The sequence below is a fragment of the Amphiprion ocellaris genome, chromosome 18, assembly GCF_022539595.1.
Source record: "Amphiprion ocellaris isolate individual 3 ecotype Okinawa chromosome 18, ASM2253959v1, whole genome shotgun sequence".
Lineage (NCBI taxonomy): Eukaryota > Metazoa > Chordata > Actinopteri > Pomacentridae > Amphiprion > Amphiprion ocellaris.
The window spans coordinates 31624296-31646927 of NC_072783.1; the positions used below are offsets into that span (position 1 = coordinate 31624296).

The window sequence follows — 22632 nt, forward strand, 5'->3', positions numbered from 1 at the left end:
TTTAATATGTGAAAAAATGCAGTTGAAACATTTAGCTCTGTTCATACTATGGCACAATTTAGTTTCAAAGTTTCCAAAATGTGCTATTTTAGTAATATGTCATTCTGTTAATGAGAACAGATCCTAAATACATAACAAACTGTTTAAAAATGTACTTTGGCCACAAGGGTGACACCTGATTAAAAGAAAAACACTGACACCATTTGTCAAAAATGCAGAAGTACACAAGCTCAAAAACGGGCTTAGTCCTGATTGTTGGTGAAATGACTCTCTGATGTTACTCGGCGGGATACTGTAACTACAGTCGGGACATAAAAAGAGCATATGGCTTTCATGGAATGCCATCTAAATTTCACTGCTTCTCATCTAACCCACTAATCCTTGCCTATAATGTTTATAGCCAAGTTAATTGAACTGGCACATCTCTGTGGGCTTGGAGATCCCTAAGAGGCTCTGAAGCCACGTTTTTGCCAAAGTGCACTCAGACCTCCACTGTATCTGAAAGAGGTGCAGCTGTTCATCCAGTTACAGTTCACGGGTGACTTTATGAACTCAGCCACTGAACTCAGTATAGTGTTCAAATAATAAAGTAAACTAACGTAGATGAGTCTAACATTTCCAACGTGATACTGCTGGGGTAAAATGTATTAATATTTCTCTATTTTAAATGTGGACACTGGTTTCTGCAAAACTGATAATACATGTGCATTAAAACAAGCCTTACAAGAGAAAGCCATGCAGTAAAAACTTGAAATATGATAAGCAAAATACAAATTATAGACAAATTTATAGACAAACTCGTATTATATTGCACTAATTAAATAATATAAGGGATGCATTAACTACCTTTATATCTTCCAATTGTTTTTAGCAGCTTGAGCTAATTGTCCCTACTTTTAGTTTAATCTACAACAAGCCATCAGAGATATCCTTTAGCTCTGTATTCTTCATTATTCAAGTGAAAGTCACCCTCTTCACAAAATGTGGAAGTCTCAAAATGTCATAGAAGTAACTGTTAAATGACTGCAGTGGATTAAAAGTGCAATATTTCCTTCTGAAATGCATAAAATGATGCAAATTCTGAACATCTTAGATCATTACTAACTGTACATTCCTTCTCTTTCCACTTGTCATGTTTACCCAAGATGGCCAAAAGAGAGTAAGTATGGACCACACACATTCTAAGAAGCACATTATTTTGAAGGCAGTAATTGGCCTGCACAGTCGACTGTGAGTAACAGATTTATTGAAGAACAGTTGCTCTGGAGTCATTTGGTCTGCTTTGATACAGTGAAAACAGAGACATTCTTTTACTGCTATGGCAAGTGTATTTTTATTGAGACATTTTCAAGGACAGTACGTATCGGGATTTGCAACATGACTTGCAATGCTTTTGTGCTTGGTGTCTTTAATCAGCTCAGTCATATTCTCAGATAAATATTAATACAACATACAACAGAGAGTGTGTTAGTAGTGCAATAAGTGTCGTCAGATTTACCATTTGTAGAAAATCCTTTTTTATTATTTTACATATTTTTCCCCATTAAGTGCTCTCACGTTGTTATAAAAACATAGAAGAAATAAAAGTAATCCCTGATGAAAATATTTGGACAGACTAGTACGGAGCAGTTTGCACAGTTTTTGGGGGTGCCTCTCCTTGAGAAACCCTCTTCTCGTTCTCCATGTACGCCTGCACCGACCTCCACAGCGCCCTGATGTTCCCCTCGCCAAAACCTGTTGCCCCTCTTCGCTCGATCAGCTCCAGGAAGAAGGTGTCTTCTGCAAATATGGGCTTGGTGAACACCTGAAGGAGGTATCTGAAAATAAAATGACAAACCAGAGGAAGCTTGGTTGACACATCACACCTTCAGCCTCTGTTTCACCAGAATTTCTCACAGAGGGTTTCTTTCATCATTTTTTATTATTATTATTATTATTATTATTATTATTATTATTATTTAATACATACTTAATATTCATCATTCTTTCTTTAGAACAGCTCCACTGTCACAAGGACAGATACAGAAAATCATTCCTGCTCAGTACAATAACTGTGTTTAACTCCAGAAAGCTCTCAGGTCTCTCTGCTTTCTAACATCTTTGTTGCTTTTGCAGTTATCTGTTTTTCTGCTGCTGTTGCATTACTTGGACATGTTGCACTGCTGATTACAGGACTTTATATTTACTTATTGACTATATATTTTTTATTGCTACCATTTGACACTTTATGGTGCAAAATTCAATTCAGTACATTTTCTATTCATAGTTTATTTTACACGTTATTGTGCATTTTACATCTTTGAATATTTTTGTATTCTTTTAATATTTATATTATATTTTTTATTGTCGTGGTGGTCACTTTACTGTTTCTATTTCCGACCGTAACAACAGAATTTCCCCTTGGGGAACAATAAAGTATTTCTATTATATTTCAAAAACCTAAAACATATCCAAGGGTTTTCTGTACATAATGCAAATGAAATTGATATTTTAAACTGCATTGGACAGTAAAATATGAACAGATCCTGATTTTAGTAAAGACAACTGATAAAAATATAACAGTTCACATGGCTAACACTTATTGAAAAAGGTGTTACAGAGGCCGATATGAAAAAAAGTTGTAAATGTGTAAACCTCAAAGGTGCTACACACCAGCATCAACTTTTTATCTCTTTAGAAAGACAGATAAAATAAAAAGTCTATCAGAAATTAGACTGTTTGGAAGAGATGCAAGTCTAAAAGAGGTGTGAGATTACAGCTCCTGATTGCCTCTCACCTTCTGTTTTCGCTGGATGTCGTCTGCGATAAGGGATCCTGGTGCAGGTCTGTATCCAGGAGAATGCCGTGCTGTGCCAGCATCTGGGGACTGTGTCCTGCTTCTTCTATTTCCTGCTGTTTTCCCACCTGTCACAGCACATGGGATGAGTGAAATATTTGCCAACCATGGTAGTTTGTTAATAAAGTTAATGTAATACTGAAACGTAACAACATTAGGCTGTGCAATATGGTGTATAATTACAATATGGAGTCTTAATTTTTGACTAATGGCACTTAAATGTGTGTACGTATGCAGAGTCACTAGTTATAGAGTCAGCTATATTGTTTACTGGCACAAAGAATGTGTCCCTCTTTGTGCCGGGTGATATCGCAACTTGGAAAAGATTGATTATGAATTGCGCTTTCTGAATAAATTTTACATAGAGAACCTACAAATAAAAGTCAGTCCTGCTCTGGAATTTCAAAAACACAACTCTGTTTTGTTATTTTATGTATTGAGAATCTTATTGCAGACTACATAGTCCCTTTTCAACCTGTTGAATAAAACAGGGTTTATGTCTAGCAGTAGTTGAGTGATTACTGGTTTCTTTCAAAACTTTAAACTACAGGTGACATAATACCCCCCTACTATGACACTAAGGGATGCGATATGTTTTTAATTACAATATGTTGTCTTAAGTTTGTAATAAGGACACATGTATGTGGGTTACGTGTCTAAGTACTCTGCAGCTCTGGAATTTAACGAAGACAACTCTGTTTTATTGTTTTATGTATTGAGAATCATACTGCAAATGAGATCATTCTTTACAACTTGCTGGATAAAACAAAGGTCATTTCTTGCAGCTGCTGTATGATTATTGGCTTCTTGCGAAACTGCAAAGATAGTGTATGTATGACTACAGTATTATGACATTAGGCTATGAATTATGTTATTTCACTACAATATGCTGAGTTACTAATGGTACTTAAATATGTATACACATGTATACAAGTATGTGGCTGACTGTCACGTCTATGTACTCTGTATGTAAAACACATGTTAAATGAATAATATATCGGTCCAATAGGATTTTCCATAAGGGGACAATGGTGATATCACAGCCTTGAAAAGACTGATTATGATTTGCACTTTCTGAATAAGTGTAACATAGAGAAGCTACAAACTAAATAGTCCATCCAGCTCTGGAGTTTCACAAGGACAACTTTAAAACAGGGTTCATTGCTTGCAGTAACTGAGTAATTGTTGGTTTCTTTGTTTTGGCTGTAAGTTGTGAGTAATTCAAACCTCAGTGTAATAGGCCGGAGGAGGGGAGAAAAACCGTACACCAGCTTCAGCCATTGTGTGTGCAGTAGAGACTATGTCTTTGGTGTACAGTCCGATGTGCTGGACCCCCGGAGCTCGGTGCTGCTCCAAGAAGGTGTCAACCTGGTTACTGCCTGAAAGAAGCAAAAACGCACAATGATGCAGGAGTTGCTATGGCTTCAATGACATATTTTCTAACTTGGTGTGGCTCCTGGTACCTTGATCAGGCAGTGATTCTGCAATTACAAATTTGCAGTCTGGGTCTTTTTTGTTGATAGAGGGAAAAGTGATTCCAGCTTCGCTGCACTTCCAGTACTGCATGGCAGTAAGTCGCAGTCCAATGCCCTCCTGGTTTACGACAAAACCTTCATCAACATCTTCATTACTACTCAGAAACACAAACAGTCTTCATTATTAACAGAATTTTGCGCAAAAAACAGAGAATCTGCTAATAAATGCATTGAAATGATAGCAGTTTCTTACCTATCAATGAAAAACCTCTGAAAACCAAAGAGCTTCTCATACCAGCTCATAACATGGTGGGTTGTCCCTCTAGGACAGGCATAAGTTATGTGATCAAAATGAGTAACAGGACAAGACATGTCCTCTTCCTCCAAGCTCCAGTCCTTTATAGTGAAATCAAACCCAGGCAGGAAGATTCCCTTGTACTTTGACTTGTCTAATAGAGTGTGGCACACGTTTCCCACCAAGGATTTAACCACGGAGTAGGTGACTGGACCATCCTCATCCTCCACTGTGGTTGGAGGCACCAGGAAGTTGCAGCCCAGATGGCGAAGAACCTTGAATGACCTTTCCACATCTTCCACCTCGAAGCACACGTTGCTCACCGTGTCCACCGGGTGATGAGGGCTCACATCGTAGAGACACGCGGAGGCATAATCCCGCGTGTATTTCTTCACGTCCACCTGGCGTGGATCATGTTTGTGCAATACGCTCAGCCTTTCATTCAATCCCACACTACCCTGAGTTGGTCTCTCAGTCACGACGAAAATCGCCGCTCCTTTCCTGAACGCCAGTTGCTTGGACTTGCCGGTGAGTCTGGCGGCGAACAGATTAAACTTGAATTTAGAGCTGAGCTCAGTCGCTATTTTCTCTGCGTTGGAAACATGGATAGAAACGTGGTGTAACCGGCTCAAGAGAGCTGCCATGTTTGCTTCAAGTACCGCTGTGACAGGGGGCGTGTCCTAAAACAGAGGAACTCTGATACCTTTTTTAAAAATCGATGATGTAACAGTAACAATAATAACAATAATAAACTGCTATTGCATATTAGCTCAGCATGAAGTCATTTTTATTCTGTTGTTTAAATCTCCAAGTAGTGTTTTACTGCAATGTGTGCAAAAATATTTTAAATACAACTAAACGTTAGCTGTTTCACTATGTCTGTTTATTATTTTACATTAATTTGCTTTTGTAAAAAGTTTATAATGTTTTATTTTAAAAAATCAACTTTCCTATACAAAAACAGTCCTGAATGGGGAGACGTTTAACGTTAACATAAAGCTCGGATGTGTCAAAAATGCTCAGTCGAAGGTCACGAATTGAGGTGTTTATTTAACGTGATACTATAAAAATGCTTAGAGTACAGATCGAGCGTAATATGGTTAGGCCTGAGCAAACAGAGAAATGTCATTGAGTGACACGGTTAAAAAATAAAATGTTTCTGCCTGTCAGTGTCAAATCTCGCGGTGCTTGTGATTATTCCGATGCGTCCTGAAGGCATCACAGTACTTTCCCCGCGTCCAATCGGATCGCGAGCTGAGCCAGATGATTGTTGACGAAGGCAGGCCAGCATTTATTTTGGCTCCGCTACTCGTTTGTCTCGCTGTCGCCGCCATTAAACAACACGGAGGCAATGTAAACCATGGAGAGCCGCGGATTTGTACCATGATTCGAGGAGCTCAGAGGCTTTGTCGAGGTTGGCTTTGTTCGGCGAGAGGTTAATGTGCCCCTAAAGGTAAACATGTGAGAGAGGAGAGGAGTCGAAATAATTCGGATTGGGAAAGGTTTGATTGAGCTGGAGGAGGAGGCGGAGGAGGAGAAGAGGGGGACTGGACAAGAAGGGTTTGTTGTGGTTTTCAGCTTCACTTGAGAAACGAGAGCAGTCACGAAACGGTAAGAGTTTGACGTATTTTAATTTAGCATTCGGAATAATGTCATGTTATGTTACTGTACGCCCTACAAAAACGCTTGTTAGCAGTTGAATTTCACGGCAGCTGTCGTTAGATATGCTACAAGGCTAGCTAGGCAGCTAGCAAGCTAAAGGCTAAAGACTGGAATATCACAACACGCTAACGCAATAATGCCACCAGTCATGTGAATTAAATCCAAGCTGTTAACTATGCTCCGTACTGTTACTGACAATGAGCAGCTGGCGGGCGGTTTAAATCACATCGAAATCTCAGGCTGCCATAGTGTCATTGAAGATGCTCGGCCAGATGCAAGTTAGTTCACAAACTGCTGGGGAACTTATGTCTAGTAACAGATTTTTAAAAATTTCTCAGGTTATGATTGTTTATGGCTAACATCTAACTGGATTTATCACAACAGGTCAAACAACTACAGTGATCCACAATGACGGAACAGAAGGTAAAGTGGGCCTGTGACTACTGCACCTATGAAAACTGGCCATCTGCAGTCAAGTGTACTATGTGCCGAGCACAGAGGTTGAGGGGTCCCATCATCACAGAGGAACCCTATAAAAACAGTCCCAATATGGACCCCAGTCTGGAGTGGGATCCTCCTAGAACTGAAAGTGGAAGCAGCCTCCTCATCTGCCCAGACTCCAGTGCCAGGCCAAGAGTCAGGTCAGCTAGTATGGCTGAGATTGCCAGTAAGTGGTCCTGCCAGATGTGCACGTATCTGAACTGGCCTCGTGCCATCCGTTGCACACAGTGCCTGTGTCAGCGCCCGAGGACCAGCAGCCCTACCGAGTCCCCCCAGACCTCTGGCTCCAACGCAGGATGCCGCCCTGCTGTCCACTCTCCTGTGGACACCTGTGAGGAGTACAATGACAGAAACAGACTCAACACCCACCAGCAGCACTGGACATGTACAGCTTGCACTTACCAGAACTGGCCCAGAACTACAAAGTGTGTGGTGTGCGACCTTCCCAAGCCCAACAACCAGGAAGCCATAGAATTGGCCGAGTCAGCAGAGCCCTCACCCATGATCAACGAGCAGGACAGGGCTCGGTGGAGGGGCAGCTGCAGCGGAGGCCAGGGTCACAGGAGATCCCCTCCAATGCCCAAGAGGGAGGACCACGTCAAAATGGACTTCCAGAGGATAGAGCTTGCAGCTGGAGCCATGAGCAAAGAGGAGCAAGAGGTCGACTTCAAGAAGTTAAAGCAGATTAGAAACCGAATGAGGAAAACAGACTGGCTGTTTCTCAATGCATGTGCTGGTGAGTCTTTGAACATTATTACATCTCATTCCTACAAGGATTGAACAGATTAAACGATTAGTCAGGCAATAGAAAATTAGTCAGCAACAATTTCTGATAACTTATGTAGCCACATATAAGCAAAATGCCATAAATCTCACTCCAGCTTTTCAACTGTGAAAGTTCACCAATGCAGCATTAGTTACTACATTCTTTACGTGTATTACATGCATTCCACAGTAATGATAACAAACATTCAGTGTATTTCTTATGCTTTAATTTTTTTTAGAATACTGTCCCTCTATCCTGAGTTCCCTCTGTGACTCACCTGCATAGTCTTGCTGCTACAAAGAATTCATCCTCTTGTCCTGTTTTTCTGCATAACAACAGTTCTATTTTCACACTGCGTTTTTGTTTCATTCCCAGATGTCATACTGAGTAATGACACAACGACGTGCTGCAGACAGGGACAGCAGTTTGATTGTTTTTGTCCCACGGGCAAAATATTTTTTTCTGCTTAGTGCTGTTTTATTACCGTCCAGATGGTGCGTCAGTCAGCAATGAACAAGGTTGAATAGTCGTGCGATCCTCCTTTGCGTTTTATTAATGAATGACAGCATGTGTCATTGTTTGGACTCCAGATATTAGAGCACAGAGGGACTTTTGCTGAATATGGGTTTGGCAAGTTCTGTGACTTTTATTATTAGTGTGCTATCAAGTAAAAACTATCATAATACTGTAATTACTATCAGCAAAGCATAAATGATGTTGGATGGCAGTAGGATAAAGACGAGGAACTAAAAGGTTAATAGGCATTTAGTCCAACTCATCACTGAACCCCTATCTGCCCTTGCTGGACCACTGAGAGCATCTTTCAGAATCTGAGAGGGTGTGAGTGCTTCCCAGCTGGCGGGGATGAATGGGCCGTCTGGGCAGCGCAGTGAGAGTGGAACCCACGGATCAGAGACTCTCCTGGCTCACAGTCAACAGACCCTGTAAACAGTGGTGCTTATGTGCTGAGCAGGGGCCCCCAGGAGGCAGAAATAGCCTTGATTTTTAAAAAAAGCATGAAGGCAGCACATGATCAGTGTCCTTGTGACCTTTGCGCTGATTGCACTCGCAAGCTTGTTGTTATGGAGTACAAAACATTACTATTACATCATAGGGAGACAGTTTTATTCTTGATGCACCTGTTGACATTGCCTTTAACTGTCTTTTGATTTCATTCTCAACACTGCTATGCGCTGCCTTTTTATTCACACCATGTCAGCTGACTTGTTGGAGTTTTGGTTGCATGTGCTCTTCAAAGTGTATGTCAGTGGAGGAAGTGCACGAGTCGAGCAGCACATTACAGCCAAGTCAAGCACTTCCTCAGGTCTCAGAACTTGATCTCGTCTCACTGTACTGATTGCCCACATTTCTGGACTGATGTTTTTTCAGAGCTCTGTATTTGAGCCAAAATCGGATGATCCCATTCATTGTAGTTTCCCACAAAAGGAAACAGACTCTGTTTTGCTAATATTGTTCTTTTGTCTCACTGAGAGACTGTAAACGGCAAGTCTTGCTATTGCAGCTATTGTAACATTATGCTTATAGTTTGATGTTGCAGCTGATGACGTGTACATTTTGTGGGATTAGCTTGGAAAAGAAAACATTGTGGAGGAACTTGTTTTTTTTTTTTGGCTTCAACCGCTGGAAATGATTTGTTGATCAGAGTTTCTATCGGTCAGTCCAAAAAAGGTCAGCTGCCAGTGACTACAAAACTCTGCCTAAAAGGATGATACCAACTTGTAGAAATTGTGGTCCCAGATGTTTTTAAATGTTTAACAATACAGCATTAAAGATTCAGGAGATAGTCACTTGTGTCAGAGTACCGTAGTTAAATGTGCTCGGATTTGGACTAGAAACATGATATATTAATATGTTTTCACAACTTGTGTGACAAGCAACAGTGATTGGACTGGAGACACAATACTGGGATCAGGAATGTCATCCTGTTATTTGACAAGGTCAACATTGACACGAAATACATTCTAGTTACACCGGGGTCTCCTGAAGTGTTGTAGTTGCAGAATTGACCACCTTTGATCTGTACACACAACACAGGATAATACAACAAACTGTCATTCCCGATGTTCACAGTGCCCCATTTGTTGCTGACTGAGCCACTGTGGGGCTGATACTGTTTAGGCTAATCCTGGCATAGAGGGTTGATTGTGAAGTTGCCCTATTCCACAGTATTTAAAAATACCATGAAGTCTCCAATCAAGCTTCATAGTGTACTAATGTGGCAGATGGCTACTGACAAACTAACGTACAAAGAGTGCCAAAGTCAAGTTGGCTTCATTTGCATTAAATCTGGGAAATGTTTAGGTGCTCTTAAAGATAAAAATCCTGGCAAAGAAATTCACTTGTTGGTCTAGCAAGTTTAAATCCTGACTTTCCAACCGTTTAAGGCTTCATTTTTGTTGCTATCCACTGCCTGCAAATGTCCCTTTTTCTCCTAGCTGTCGGTAATTTCACCAGTCCTTTTTTTCCTTTATTAGATATGACAGGGAGTTTTGTATGCCTTACAAAACTGGTCTTTTGCTGGTATCAGACAGTGAAGAGTGTTGCGATTATGTGCTGTATGCCTGTTAGGTTATGACAATGTCACCAACATTTTTATATTGTGCTCTGCAGTGCACATTCTTTTTAAAAATAGTGTGCTGTTGCTGTTTTACTAGTCACCTGCTTGGTAACAAAAGACTAAATGTGAAAAACCAACTTTAGTTTATTACTTGATAAAAAACTTTTCCACTGAAACAAAGTGATTTGGTGTAAGGCCTTCATTAGGCTGTCTGTTGTTTTTGCTCCCGTGGAGGGCAGCGCACATAAACTGTGTACTCAAATACACTTATTGACACTTGGTTTCTGGGAAAACTGTACAAGAGTGAAATTAGGACACAGGTTTACGACTTGTTTTTTCAAAGAGTAGTTTGACCTAAATCAAGCAAAATCGCCTATAGCCATGCATCTTCAAAACACGTCACCATATTCTTTAGTTCACTTAGGAGGCCGCTAACATGGCAGCAGCTGTATTACTAAGAAACCCATTCAACATCTATTTATAGACTGGTGTTTGCCAAATGTCACCCAGCATGTGTAAAAGGAGACAGGACGCTCTTGGAGCAGTTCAGTCCAGATCCTCTTGAGCTAGCTGTCCCCGTCCTTGCCAGAGCACACGTCCTCTCATAAGGCTTTAAATTAGCCAGTGCCTGAGTGTTCTGTGTTCTACCTTGCTGTTGCACATTTTTACCCATGACAGATGTTGAGACTACTAGGTCCAAAAGGAGGGAGGGAACGCTAATCTGCACAGACTGTCCTCTGTCTGACACAGCTTTCTGATAGCTCTGCATTATAAGATACACTGCTCTGTCTGTTCTGCTATGTAGCAGCCTGACAGTGTGATAACTGTTCTCACACTAGGGTTAGCTAGTGGTAACATCTAGAGGTCATCAGAGCTGTCGCTTTGACGTCAAGAACTAGACATTGCTGTTCAGTCTGAATTCTTTTTGCATTTAATTCTGCTGTTGAATTTGTCGTGCAACATTCTGCCAGATTTTAATATTAATTGGTTGTGACCCTGAACAGCGTGATGTATTTCAGCACAGTTTAATGGATATTTGTGCAGTTCTTTCATGGAACGTGGCAAGCTGTCTGTTACATCTTGGCTGTATTATGTGCAAGGGCACCGGGTTGAAGCTGCTCTAAAAGCCCATCTAATCCATTTACAAAGTATAGGGCTGTTTTAAAAGGATTCCCATGTCTTTCAACATGTATTTATTTTTGTATGGAGATATTTTGGAATGAGAAACTCTATTTGAAATAGTAGATTTACATACACTCAGATGCCAGTTTTAGTGTGCCTAAGCTCACTAATGCCGTCTAATACAACAGTACTGTTTTTAAAAGTGTAGTCTATAAAGGTTATAATGTTTACAGTGGTGTTGATTCACCTTGGTGCACAATTATGTGGCTGCTTAGTGTATATATTATTTACATGGTTTTCATCTGAATGTTCTTAAACACAGACAGCAAACAATGTAGGTGTGTGGCGCTCCATTGAAGTTCAGTAGCCTGTGTGCATGTATTACTGGAAAAGCAGCTGCACCAGTATATTGACTCATCGATCCATTTTTATATTTTAGGTACCAGCATTTGTTTCCTACTTTTTAACCTTCCTTCCTCCTTCCTATCTCTGCTGCAGGCGTTGTGGAGGGAGACCTGGCGGCAGTAGAAGCATACAAATCGTCCGGAGGCGATATAGCCCGACAGCTCACCACTGACGAGGTGCAGCTCCTCAACCGGTCCTCAGCGTTTGATGTAGGCTTCACCCTGGTCCATCTGGCCATTCGCTTCCAGAGGCAGGACATGCTAGCCATCCTGCTAACAGAGGTAAGCGTGATTGTAGATTTAGTTCGACCATTTTTATACATGAAGAAGCAGAATTTGCGAATTAGTCAGAATATCAGCTTTCCTTTTAAGAGGATTTCTTATAAATATTTTGTATAAGTACCCATAACCTTGTGACTTCCTCATGTATTGTACATATTGGTCCTTTAGCTGCAAGATGAAGTCACAAGTACTCCTGTAATTTTGATGCTATTTTCTACTTCTCCCTGTCATGCACATCAGTCTGTAATTGTTCTTTACCAAACTAGACGATATATAGCAGATGCCTGTAATGCCTATAATTACAGCGGAAGTGCACTTTGAGGATTAGGTGAAGGATTAGCCTGGCTGTAGTTCTGTCACTGGTTCCTAATGGACCTGGCACTGAGGATAGAAAAGAAGGACGACCTCTTTACTGTGCGTAGCAGAGTTTGATCCTCAGTATAAATAATACATAAATGGGTTGTATTTCTCATTTGCTATTGTGAAAACATGCAAGTTAGACTAACATCTGCTTTTGTGACGTATTATATTAAATACTTGAGTTTTCCCTTTAGTGAATCCATAAAAGACGCATTAGGATACACAGGAATGTAACATCGATAAATTTGATAATATATTGATTTAATAGTAATGTCAAATTGACTTTGTTTTATTTATGTAGGTCAAAACACAAATTCAGGGACAAAATTATAATTTTTCTATCTTGTCCACCACAACTAATACATAAAACAAAGTGCTTTAATTTATTAAGCATTTTCCTCTTACTTCCTGTTAATCTCCATGTATTTCTATTAGGTGAGCCAACAGGCAGCTAAGTGTATCCCCTCCATGGTGTGTCCTGAGCTGACGGAGCAGATCCGCAGGGAGATTGCAGCTTCACTTCATCAACGCAAAGGAGATTTTGCCTGTTACTTCCTCACCGACTTGGTCACCTTCACTCTGCCTGCAGGTACTCATGATACCTTGGTGATTACACCCCTTTGATTATGGGTTCTCCTTGTGTAATCCAACACCTCCTTTGTTCACCCCTCCATAAATGTTCTTATATTGGCCTGCGCTGGCAGAATTATTTTATTTTTCCTGCAGCCTCAACAAACATCTCCAAGTAAACACCGCCCACCCCAACAACCAGTCTTAACATTTGTCTTTTCACTGACAGTGAATATCACAAGTTACATTTACTCTGAAAGCAAACAATGAGGAAAAAAACATTCTAATCTTGTGGATTGTATTCATGCTCATTTGCAGAACTTTGCCTGCATAGTATAAATGTGCAGCTTACTGGTGTGTGAACTGTGGATGTCTTCCCCTCACTAGAGAACTGGAAGAATGATGCCCCGCCTTGTTATGCAGCATTGCTCAGAGAAACAGCAGCTCAGTGTCTCATCCCTGTGGCATAATGTCTTCACTGAAATGACATGCACTTTGCTTTTAAGAAGTACCAGCATTGTGATTCAGTGCTGCCAGTGCCGTTGGGATGAAAGATTATGCAGGCTTTGCTGATAGATTTGAATTTTTTTTCTCTGTTATGCCAAGTATTTCGCTGCAGACTGAGTTTGGCCCAAGGCCAGCTGCAGGGAGCTGTCCTCTGTTTCTGTCTCTCTTGGTTTCAAACAAAGCCAGTGCCATTCACTATTGAACCAGAGAATAGCCACTAGTGTTCTGGCTTTGTGTGTGCACAGTTCAATACACACAGAAACACAACATGCTGTACAGAGCTTGTGTTTACAGTGTGCCATTGACAAAATGTCATCCAGTGAATGGAATTGCGAAGAACATCCCCTCTGTGTGTCATTACTGTACCGTTAATGTTGCCCTCGGCCCAGCATACCATTAGATTAGAATGAGCTTAAAAACATAATATCTTTCCCATGTGTCTTTGCAGATATAGAGGACTTGCCGCCTGCTGTCCAGGAGAAGCTTTTTGATGAGGTGCTGGATCGAGATGTGCAGAAAGGTACCCAGGATGTATTCATGTTTATTTCTGGTTTCTGCACATATTTCCAGTCTGCATTCTTTTCAGTTCAGTGACATGTTTTCAGACATGGTAGTTCTTGGATATCAGTAATTCATGGCCATACTGCAGAAGAGACTTGTATCTAAACACCAACATGTGCTCTGTCCATGTTCGGTCTCCAACCAGCTCACCACATCCTGCCTCATCTCCTTTCCCTTCTCTAATTAGGTTAATTGAACTCGCTAGTTTCCCTCCCACATATTTAAGCAGTGACACACTCCCACTACAGCCCTGGTTGTGTGTGTGTTTGAATGCTGGTGAACATACATGTAGGTTTGTGTGTTGTACTGAAGATATCAAAGGAGTCTTGTGACCTATTTAAGCCACCATAAACTGGGCTACAGGGGAGTGGTGCTCTGAGTTTTCTGTTTTTGCACAGAAAATAACTGAAGAATCAGAATAGCAATATTTCAGGAGGAAAGAAAAATGCAGAAAAGCAGGTTCTTCGACTTGCAGCATGTGTTCCATAATGACTAGCTGCAGCAGTTGCATATTTGAAACACTCAACACAGCATCTGTACTATCCCAGATGCTGGGAGTTTTTGTGAGCAGGTGAAGGACTGTGAGTCTTTAGTTAGCAATCTAATTAATCTCCAATTTTAATTTTGGTTGTTTTCATCAAACCCTTGTCAGTTGAGGACAGAAATGCTGCTCCTATCAGCTTCTACTTATCTAAAAATGTTAAAACTTAAATACTAAAAATGATCCTTTTGCCTCTCTTTGCAAAATTCCCCTGAATATGGCTTGATTTGAAATTGTTCTCCTATTTGTGCCCTCACACACTTTTGCATTTTGTCTGCATATAGAACTGGAAGAGGAATCTCCCGTTATCAACTGGTCTCTGGAGCTGGGCACACGCCTCGACAGTCGTCTGTACGCCTTGTGGAACCGCACAGCCGGAGACTGTCTGTTGGACTCTGTTCTACAAGCCACATGGGGCATCTATGACAAGGACTCTGTGCTCCGCAAGACTCTCCACGACAGCCTGCACGACTGCTCTCACTGGTGAGACACCCAACCCCAACGCACACTTCCTGTGGTCACTTAAATCCGGGAAAGGCTGCTTTTTTCAACATTTGGAATATTCTGCAAAATTCTACTTACCCAGGGGATCTTTAGTAGTACACTCAGAGCAGTTTGTTTACATTCTTCTAACAGTATTTTAACCATAGCTGTACTGGCAGTTTGTGATAATTTGTCCTGCAGGCTCAGTGTGGAAGCATTTCCTTGGGATATTTACATACTGCCTCTACACAGTTAAATACAGAAGGGTTGATTACTTAGTAAAGGTGTGAGATGAAAGAAAAATTCTTCTTTTAATGTGTTTTGCTGTTGGTATGAGATAGTTTTTACATGTGGTATGGTTAATACACTGTAGAATCTTTGGGCAAAATGTATTTTGAATAAGCTTTTATTTCCTTTTAGGTTTTACACGCGCTGGAAGGAGTGGGAGTCGTGGTACTCGCAGAGCTTTGGTTTACATTTCTCCCTTAGAGAGGAGCAGTGGCAGGAGGACTGGGCGTTCATCCTGTCTTTGGCTAGCCAGGTAATTATGGGGTTCCTTCTGGTTTACTCACTTCCTTCCTCTTGTTGACCGTCAGCTGAAAGATACAAGGTGGCCCAGTGTGGTGTGTTGATCTGTGTGAGCTTCTCATAAATATCTTATAAAGGTATAGAAGTTGGGAAATAATATTAAGCTGATGCATTCTCAAAGGAAAGATCGCAGGTTTGTGACCCAAAAGATTTTAAATGGCATCTAATAATAGAACTGATGCTGAGTCAATTATTTAGTCACAGTGACATCCTTTGGAAGATTATTACAGACTGGTGTAGGTTTACAAATGCACAAACTTGACCTAATTTCTTTACACATAATGGAATTTATGTGCATGTTTTTCCTCAAAAATACTAACGACAGAGTTTTTTTCTTCTACTCCTTTATTGCTACTTGGTATTGTCTACATGAGACCATACATCAGGGGAATAGCGTCGCTGGTATTCACTACATGCTTGCATTACCGCTTTCCACTGGAATGTGTATAAGCTGCATTCTTGCATATGTACTGTACGTAAAATCTGTGACGTTTCTGAGTGCTAGTAGAGGCTGAAATACAAAAATGCTGGGGCATACACTTCGGACATCATAGTAAGGCTGCACAGATTGAGCAGAATGTCATATTGTGATTATTGTGGGGGAAAAAAAGAAAAAATATATATGAGAAACATTGTATCATGAATCTGTAGGTTTGATTATGTAGGAAAATGAACAGGTTATTGATAATTTTGCAATATTTATTTGTTTTCTCAAATATACAAACTTAAACTGGCATATAATTCCGACAAAAATTCCAACTTTCTTCTCATCTGTGTTTGTACCAAAGATGCTCAGTATGTATGGTGAAAAAATATCTCCTGCTGCTCTGAATACAGTATATTAAATGTTGATTCAAGATGTATTTCCACATTAAAGTTACTAATTACTACTGACTTAGGCACACATTATTTTACAATAAATATCATTCAAAATTCAGATTGCTGAAGGATTTGCTAATTATTTTACTACAGAAGACATCTCACCCTGGTTTTGATGTTGCAACTACAGAAATAGCCAGTCAACTTTCATTACACAGTGGTGGTAGAGAGTGATGCTTCTTTTATCTCATAAAAGTCTTTGGTTGATTGCAGACAGCGGCGCTGTCGCAGGCTGTTTCCTCGCCGACTTGCAAAGTTTAATTTGGCCTGTCACCATTTTAAGTCATCGAATTAATGTTAGTTAGCAGCAATTGAGTGTGTGACCTGCTGTTTGTCATTTTAGCTAGTCACAGCAATGATCAGCGCAGGCTTGATTGCCTGAATGTTTTGAGTAAATTCCAGAGAGAGATTGTGCTGGATAGTCATGTTACATGCACAACACACGCTCCACTGCCTAAACAGTAACCGATCGATCATCATTTTAATATGGGCTCTTGGTTGTGTAATTGAACAGGCTGACACCACAACTGCAATTAGATTAATCACGCAACCCCACTTCGTAGCAGCAATAGCGGTGAAAGATTTTGTCGTTAACCTTTACCATGAAGTAGGATTGCAGTTGCTGTCGTCATAATTTGGATTTTGGTGTTGATAATAATCCACTCTTCTGTCACGTCATTCCAATACAATTAGCAAGGACTCCATTCTTTGAGTAGCATTCCTAAAAGCCTCATTAAACAGACACACTTGAAATTGTGTTGAGCATTGGGGTGTATCCACAATGTAATTTACATTGTTCAACAGTACTTCAGCTTCCTTTGAAACAGCATGTTGTGATTTGGAACATTATAAGAGAGAAGGAGAGGCATTTAAACTGCATGCTGTATATGAACTTTAGTTTATTAAAGCTTTTAATCCACTTTCATATGTGCTGTGAACATGTACTCTGAGTTGTATCGGCACAGCTGCTCCACTGTCAGCTCACATTTCTAAATGCATAGAAAGATGAAAGCAATTTAAAATGAACTTCCACGCTGTCCACTGTTACAAGGGTAGTGCTGTGCAAGGTGGATCATGTGTGAATGACAGAGAGGACACAAGCAATTATTGTAGATCCCCTAAGATGGAGTTGTAGATTGACAGACAGCTCATCTACTTGGCTGGCACGCCTGCTGAAGCAGCACTCCTTTCCAACATGTGACCTTCGGATTACAGGCATTTAGCTCAGAGCCACTCCACCGGCAGTGTAAACAAACATGGCAAAAGCTACTGTGTGATAACCTTGTCTGAGGCTTTAACAGTGACGGTGAGATGAGAGTCAAAGGATAAAATCGCCCTTTATATATCCCATCCCCTAAGTGTGGATAACTTTAAAGCCCCCTTTTAAACATGAAATACTATTGTAGGAGTAGTATATTTATATTTAAAGGTAGTTATGTAACCTGCTTTCTGCTTATTTGGTACGTGCAATTGCAAGATGAGAAGTGTCATGAATCCATACTGAGAACTGCAGCATTGCAGGTTTACAGAGTACAGGTCACTGTTTTGCAATATGATAACAGTACTTGGCACTGTCAGCCTTCTTTGCTATTTTTAGTTTCATTAACCCTTTCGACCCAGCCTGTATATGTTATTAAAACATGCCCAGATGCCGTTTGTAGAAGGTTCTGAGTGTAGCACGTTCAACAAAGAGTCCTAGAGTGCCAGGTTGTTCAGTTTAGCGTTACAGCTTTGGGGTGGTTCCAGACTGAATGTGTGTGTGTTTTTTGTTGTTTTGTTTCAAAAACAGTCAAGGGTTTAAAGGGTTAATATTTAATGCACATTTGACAGAATGATTTATATGATTACAACTGCTGCGTGATGTGTCATTTTGTGTTTTTCTTCTCCACTCAGCCCGGGGCCAGCCTGGAGCAGACCCACATTTTTGTTCTGGCACATATTCTTCGAAGACCGATCATAGTCTACGGAGTGAAATACTACAAAAGTTTCCGTGGGGAAACGTTAGGATACACTCGTTTTCAAGGTGAGGCAGCATTTGTAAAAAACTTGGAAGATATTAATAGTCATTTATTTGACAGCTCTGCCAATGTGCAACTTCTAGAATTATTCTTCCAAGTGTGAGTTCACCCAAATTACAAAAAGACTCTGGCATGTAGCCATGCAGATAGTCTTGATTATTTTTGCTGTTAACAACCCTCAGTGGGAGCTGATTTTATTGGAGCTACTTTGTGCTGAAAAAACTTTTGGCATGTAATTTTTCAGTGCTGCCAGCTTGCTGAATAAATTTCAGCGACCTCAGTTGTAGTGTAGGCTGAGAGTAACTCTTTTCCCTTTTCAGTGTATCTAGGGATGAACTGACTCTTTAAGTTACTTGAGTTCACTCAGTGTTTATTTCTAAAAGAACTATTGATTTTATCATGGCTTTTGCCTTTTGGTTTCAGCTGTAAACACCTGCAACAGCACAGTGTGAAATAAGGTCCTTAGGATTGCTCATAGCATTGTTTTAACACTAGATGAAAAAGATACTGTATTTGAAAACTAGACTGAGCACAGCTGGAATGCAAAGCCGCTAGAATACCTTTACTTCACTGCGTCTATTGTACTGAGAATTTGAATAAATAAAGTAGTCTTCGATGCCTCAGTATATATTAATTCAATTTAGGCCAGAATTTTGCAGACCTGCAGTTATTTTTATTGTCTACATTGCATGTCAAATGTCTAGTGATTGCTAGTGTGTGTCTGTGGGCAAAGCTATAATGGAGTAGGTGGGTGTGTTTCTAAAGAAGTAGAGCACCACGCTGCACCACAGAGCTGTGCACAATGGGCCAGTTGTTTCGAGTCACGTGAAAAGCAGCCACTTTTGATATCGGGTCAGGTCTGCGATGGTGCTCGGGACCCAACTGACATTCACATGCAGTGTTATTTGAGTGTACAGCTGCAGAGCCTGTTCCTCCCAGGCGCCTCAAGTCTTGTGGCGTACAGTAGTTACCAGCTAGTCTAACTTGCTTTGTGCATTGTGCGTCTTTAGGTGTGTACCTGCCTCTGTTATGGGAGCAGAGTTTCTGCTGGAAGAGCCCCATTGCCCTGGGCTACACACGGGGCCACTTCTCGGCCCTGGTGGCCATGGAGAACGACGGCTACGACAATCGTGGTGCGGGCGCCAACCTCAATACTGACGACGATGTCACGGTCACTTTCTTGCCACTGGTGGACAGCGAGAGGAAGCTGCTGCACATTCACTTCTTGTCTGCACAGGAGGTAGGGACTAATATTGTGATTTACTGGTCAGATTTTAGTTTCATATTGCACCTCAACAAAAGTATGTTATTGTGGGTTTATTTTGATATTCATGAACTTTTTCAAATTTTTTTTCAGAGTTGTGCGTTTTACTAGACTATTTAATGTGTACAGTATATTCTAAATACATTGGGAACTATTAGTTGTCCATGCCAGTCACCTTGGTTACTGTAAATTATAGTAGTGTGTCTTCGTGCAAGAAAACACATCATAACCGTGAACATGAAATGGCAAAAATCTTTTATAAAAACGTGTATTTTGGTAAAGCTAAACAGGAAAAATGTGAATGCAGGAGGAAGTATCCACACACTTTCCATTAATATGAAACAAATTTAGATGATCTAAATTAGTAAATAACTTTGCATAGAAGTTCCACTGCAGATACTTAAATTGCATTACATACTTTGTGACCAATAAATAACCAGTGATTGGCAGGGTAGTTGAATTTACCAGTGGGTATTGGCTTGCCGTTGGCTGAACATTTTACCAGACCTTCTCATCCCCTTCCGTCATAAATGTATTTCTGTTTTCAAACTCACCTTTACTATGTGAAACAACAACCATGAGAACCTCTGGGCTACAACCCACACACTAAAAATTTCTACTGTTGCCCAAGATCTGTATTGTCTGTTTTTTTTTTTAGTAAATTGTTCATTTTAACAGCAGTGCTTGCCTGGATGCATGCAAATGTTGCACCAAAATAATTCTCCCCATCACTATTATGTGTCAACACTGTCAGTTCATTCTGTTCTAGTGATTGGTTTAAAGAAATACAAACACACCAGATATTTTTTCCCCTTTAGGGAGTGATACAATAATGATGAGGTGCAGCCAGACCATTCTACACGGCCTGTATTAACGCCTGAGAATGGTCTGGTTATAAGAAACTACCTTTTGGGTAGCCTGACTTTGACATAGTTCCAGTCCTCTGGTTGTAGGAAGTAAGCTATTTACTCTCTGAGTGGAGTGAAGTACAGCCAACAGAGGTGATCAAGTTACTCTAATCAGCAATAAAGTGTGTAGATAAGCCCAAAATGTATTATAGCACTTATCCAAATGTTGTGTAATGTGTTTGCTGACATAGAAAGGGAAATAAGTTCATGCGAGGTTATGACTGTGCCTTACTGAGGAGTTGGCCAGGTGTGGTTTGCCTTACTGTGAACTTTTACCCATTACGGAACCATGCACAATTAAAGCAGAAACTACTGGATATTGTAATGAATAATAATGTAAGGTTGCTTGAAAACACTGCTATATTCTTTGTCAAGCTGGTCAATGATAATAAACAATATGAAATCTATAGTTAATTGTGTTTAAAGTTATTAGACTTAGGAGTAGCATTGTTGATACGTCTCTGAATTACAGTTCAATATGAAACTGTGGCAGGCTGCTGTAGTCTAGGTAATTAATGGGAAACACTGACAAACAATGGGCCTCATCTACAGCTCATGGTGTCAGGTTACCACAAATTGCACGGTCACCAGTTGCTTGACGTCCTTAACGACGGCCCATTTGGTTCTGTAATGAGTAAACAGCATGTTTGTCTGTCTGTGACTCAGATGGGCAACGAGGAGCAGCAGGAGAAGCTGCTGAGGGAATGGCTGGACTGCTGCGTGACAGAAGGAGGGATGCTGGCAGCCATGCAGAAGAGCTCTCGACGCCGTAACCACCCCTTGGTCACCCAGATGGTGGAGAAGTGGTTGGACAGATACCGCCAGATCCGCCCCTGTGCCTCTCTCTCTGACGGCGAGGAGGAGGATGATGAAGATGAATGAGTGAGAGAGTGAGTAAGGGGGAGTAGAGACAGAGGGAGGTCTTCAGAACGGACACTGTGGGCTCTGGGAGAGAGTTCCTTACTATCTACATTTTTTTTTGTTTTTGTTTTTCCTTTCTCCAAAATGTAAATCTTTAACTTGTAATAATGCATGTGTTCTGTGAGCTCTGTGGTAGAAAAGATACCAGCACCATCAAACAGAATCCTGATTATTGCTCCCAGAGAAAGCACATCAAGGCCACTTGGTTTGCCTTCTGATACTCGGATTTTTTTCCCTGTTTGTTATCAAGGTAATTATCACACTTGAGAGAAATACTAGAACATATAGGAACATATACTGTATTCAAGGAAATCCCGAAGCTGCACTAGATGAGGGATTTCATTTACAGAATTGCCTGACAGAAATTTTGCTTAAACCTGAGAGGATGCTAATCCATGTATGTTTAAGGTTTAACGAGCACCTGTTTTCCTGATTGACGATCCCTCTGTAAAACCCCATTTGATGTTGAATTTATTTATTTGTTTAGGAGATTTAGCACACGGAGGCGACACCTTTTGTTCTGCCCCGTTTTATCTGTGTTCCGTTTGATCCATTCAGTCTTGAAGTATTTTATTTTGCACAGATAAATACCTACATTCTGTGAGGGGGAGGGGGAAAAATGACCTACAAGTTTACTGACATTTTTATGTGTGACTAGTTCATGTTAGACTGGGTGGTGGTGACGCTGGTGGGGAAAAACAGAAAACCAAACACTCTGCCTCTTTCAATGGAGAGCATTAATATTAAATTTGACTCACTTGCATCTACTTTGTTGCCATTTGCCTTTTGTTTTCTTGTGTTTTGGATTAATATGACCAAAAATGAACTAGCGACATATAGTCAATATCACTGGATCCCTTTGAAATGCAAACCATCATACTTATGAAAGCATTTTATGAACTCTAATACAAAATTGCTGCATTTTAACTCCATGTAATAGCATCAGTGTAGTAGTAGTATAGGGATTTGAAATGACAATCAGAAGCACGAAATGAAGAAAAAACATCCAAACAATTACAAAAGCAGATATTTTTCTCCATGGATGTGATGATCTTGGCGAAAAAAAATCTGTTATTCTGCCGTTTTCCATTATCAGGACTTGTTCATACTT

The 22632-nt window shown here is 40.5% G+C and overlaps 3 protein-coding genes across 4 annotated transcripts in view; 2 read left to right on the plus strand and 1 right to left on the minus strand.

Annotated features, from left to right (window-relative positions):
- Window positions 1-3342, plus strand: part of lhpp (phospholysine phosphohistidine inorganic pyrophosphate phosphatase) — a 53877-nt gene extending 50535 nt beyond the window's left edge. Inside the window, exon 7 of the mRNA XM_055004552.1 lies at window positions 1146-3342. Coding sequence (XP_054860527.1) covers window positions 1146-1185 — 40 coding nt within the window. The 3' untranslated portion in view covers window positions 1186-3342. The remainder of the gene's footprint in view (window positions 1-1145) is intronic.
- On the minus strand, window positions 1306-5306 carry hpdl (4-hydroxyphenylpyruvate dioxygenase-like). Its single transcript, XM_023273493.3, has 5 exons — window positions 4565-5306; window positions 4300-4466; window positions 4064-4215; window positions 2777-2904; window positions 1306-1817 (listed from the first exon to the last, which is right to left on the minus strand). The coding sequence occupies exons 1-5, from the start codon at window positions 5248-5250 to the stop codon at window positions 1616-1618; spliced, it is 1335 nt and encodes a 444-aa protein (XP_023129261.1). The 5' UTR covers window positions 5251-5306; the 3' UTR covers window positions 1306-1615.
- A 165-nt stretch (window positions 5307-5471) lies between these two features.
- zranb1a (zinc finger, RAN-binding domain containing 1a) lies at window positions 5472-22288 on the plus strand. 2 transcript variants are annotated; one of them, XM_055004550.1, is made up of 10 exons: window positions 5472-6059; window positions 6653-7505; window positions 11734-11921; window positions 12717-12870; window positions 13807-13878; window positions 14745-14943; window positions 15364-15484; window positions 18304-18433; window positions 19439-19668; window positions 21267-22288. In XM_055004550.1, exons 2-10 carry the CDS (start codon window positions 6677-6679, stop codon window positions 21480-21482), a joined length of 2139 nt encoding a protein of 712 aa, XP_054860525.1. In that variant the 5' UTR covers window positions 5472-6059; window positions 6653-6676; the 3' UTR covers window positions 21483-22288. The 2 variants fall into 2 exon arrangements, with proteins under 2 accessions (XP_054860525.1, XP_023129270.1); XM_023273502.3 differs by having other exon boundaries at window positions 5477-6217.
- The last annotated feature ends 344 nt before the right edge of the window (window positions 22289-22632 follow it).

Excerpts from the sequence above, each read along its gene's own strand:
- hpdl (XM_023273493.3), bottom strand. The coding sequence starts at position 5,250 with ATGGCAGCTCTCTTGAGCCGGTTACACCACGTTTCTATCCATGTTTCC. Across the intron at positions 2,905-4,063 it reads CTCCGGCCTATTACACTGAG|GTGGGAAAACAGCAGGAAAT; the intron begins GTTTGAATTACT and ends GTGCTGTGACAG. Across the intron at positions 1,818-2,776 it reads ACATCCAGCGAAAACAGAAG|ATACCTCCTTCAGGTGTTCA; the intron begins GTGAGAGGCAAT and ends TTTTATTTTCAG.
- zranb1a (XM_055004550.1), top strand. The coding sequence starts at position 6,677 with ATGACGGAACAGAAGGTAAAGTGGGCCTGTGACTACTGCACCTATGAA. Across the intron at positions 11,922-12,716 it reads TAGCCATCCTGCTAACAGAG|GTGAGCCAACAGGCAGCTAA; the intron begins GTAAGCGTGATT and ends TATTTCTATTAG. Across the intron at positions 14,944-15,363 it reads CTGCACGACTGCTCTCACTG|GTTTTACACGCGCTGGAAGG; the intron begins GTGAGACACCCA and ends ATTTCCTTTTAG.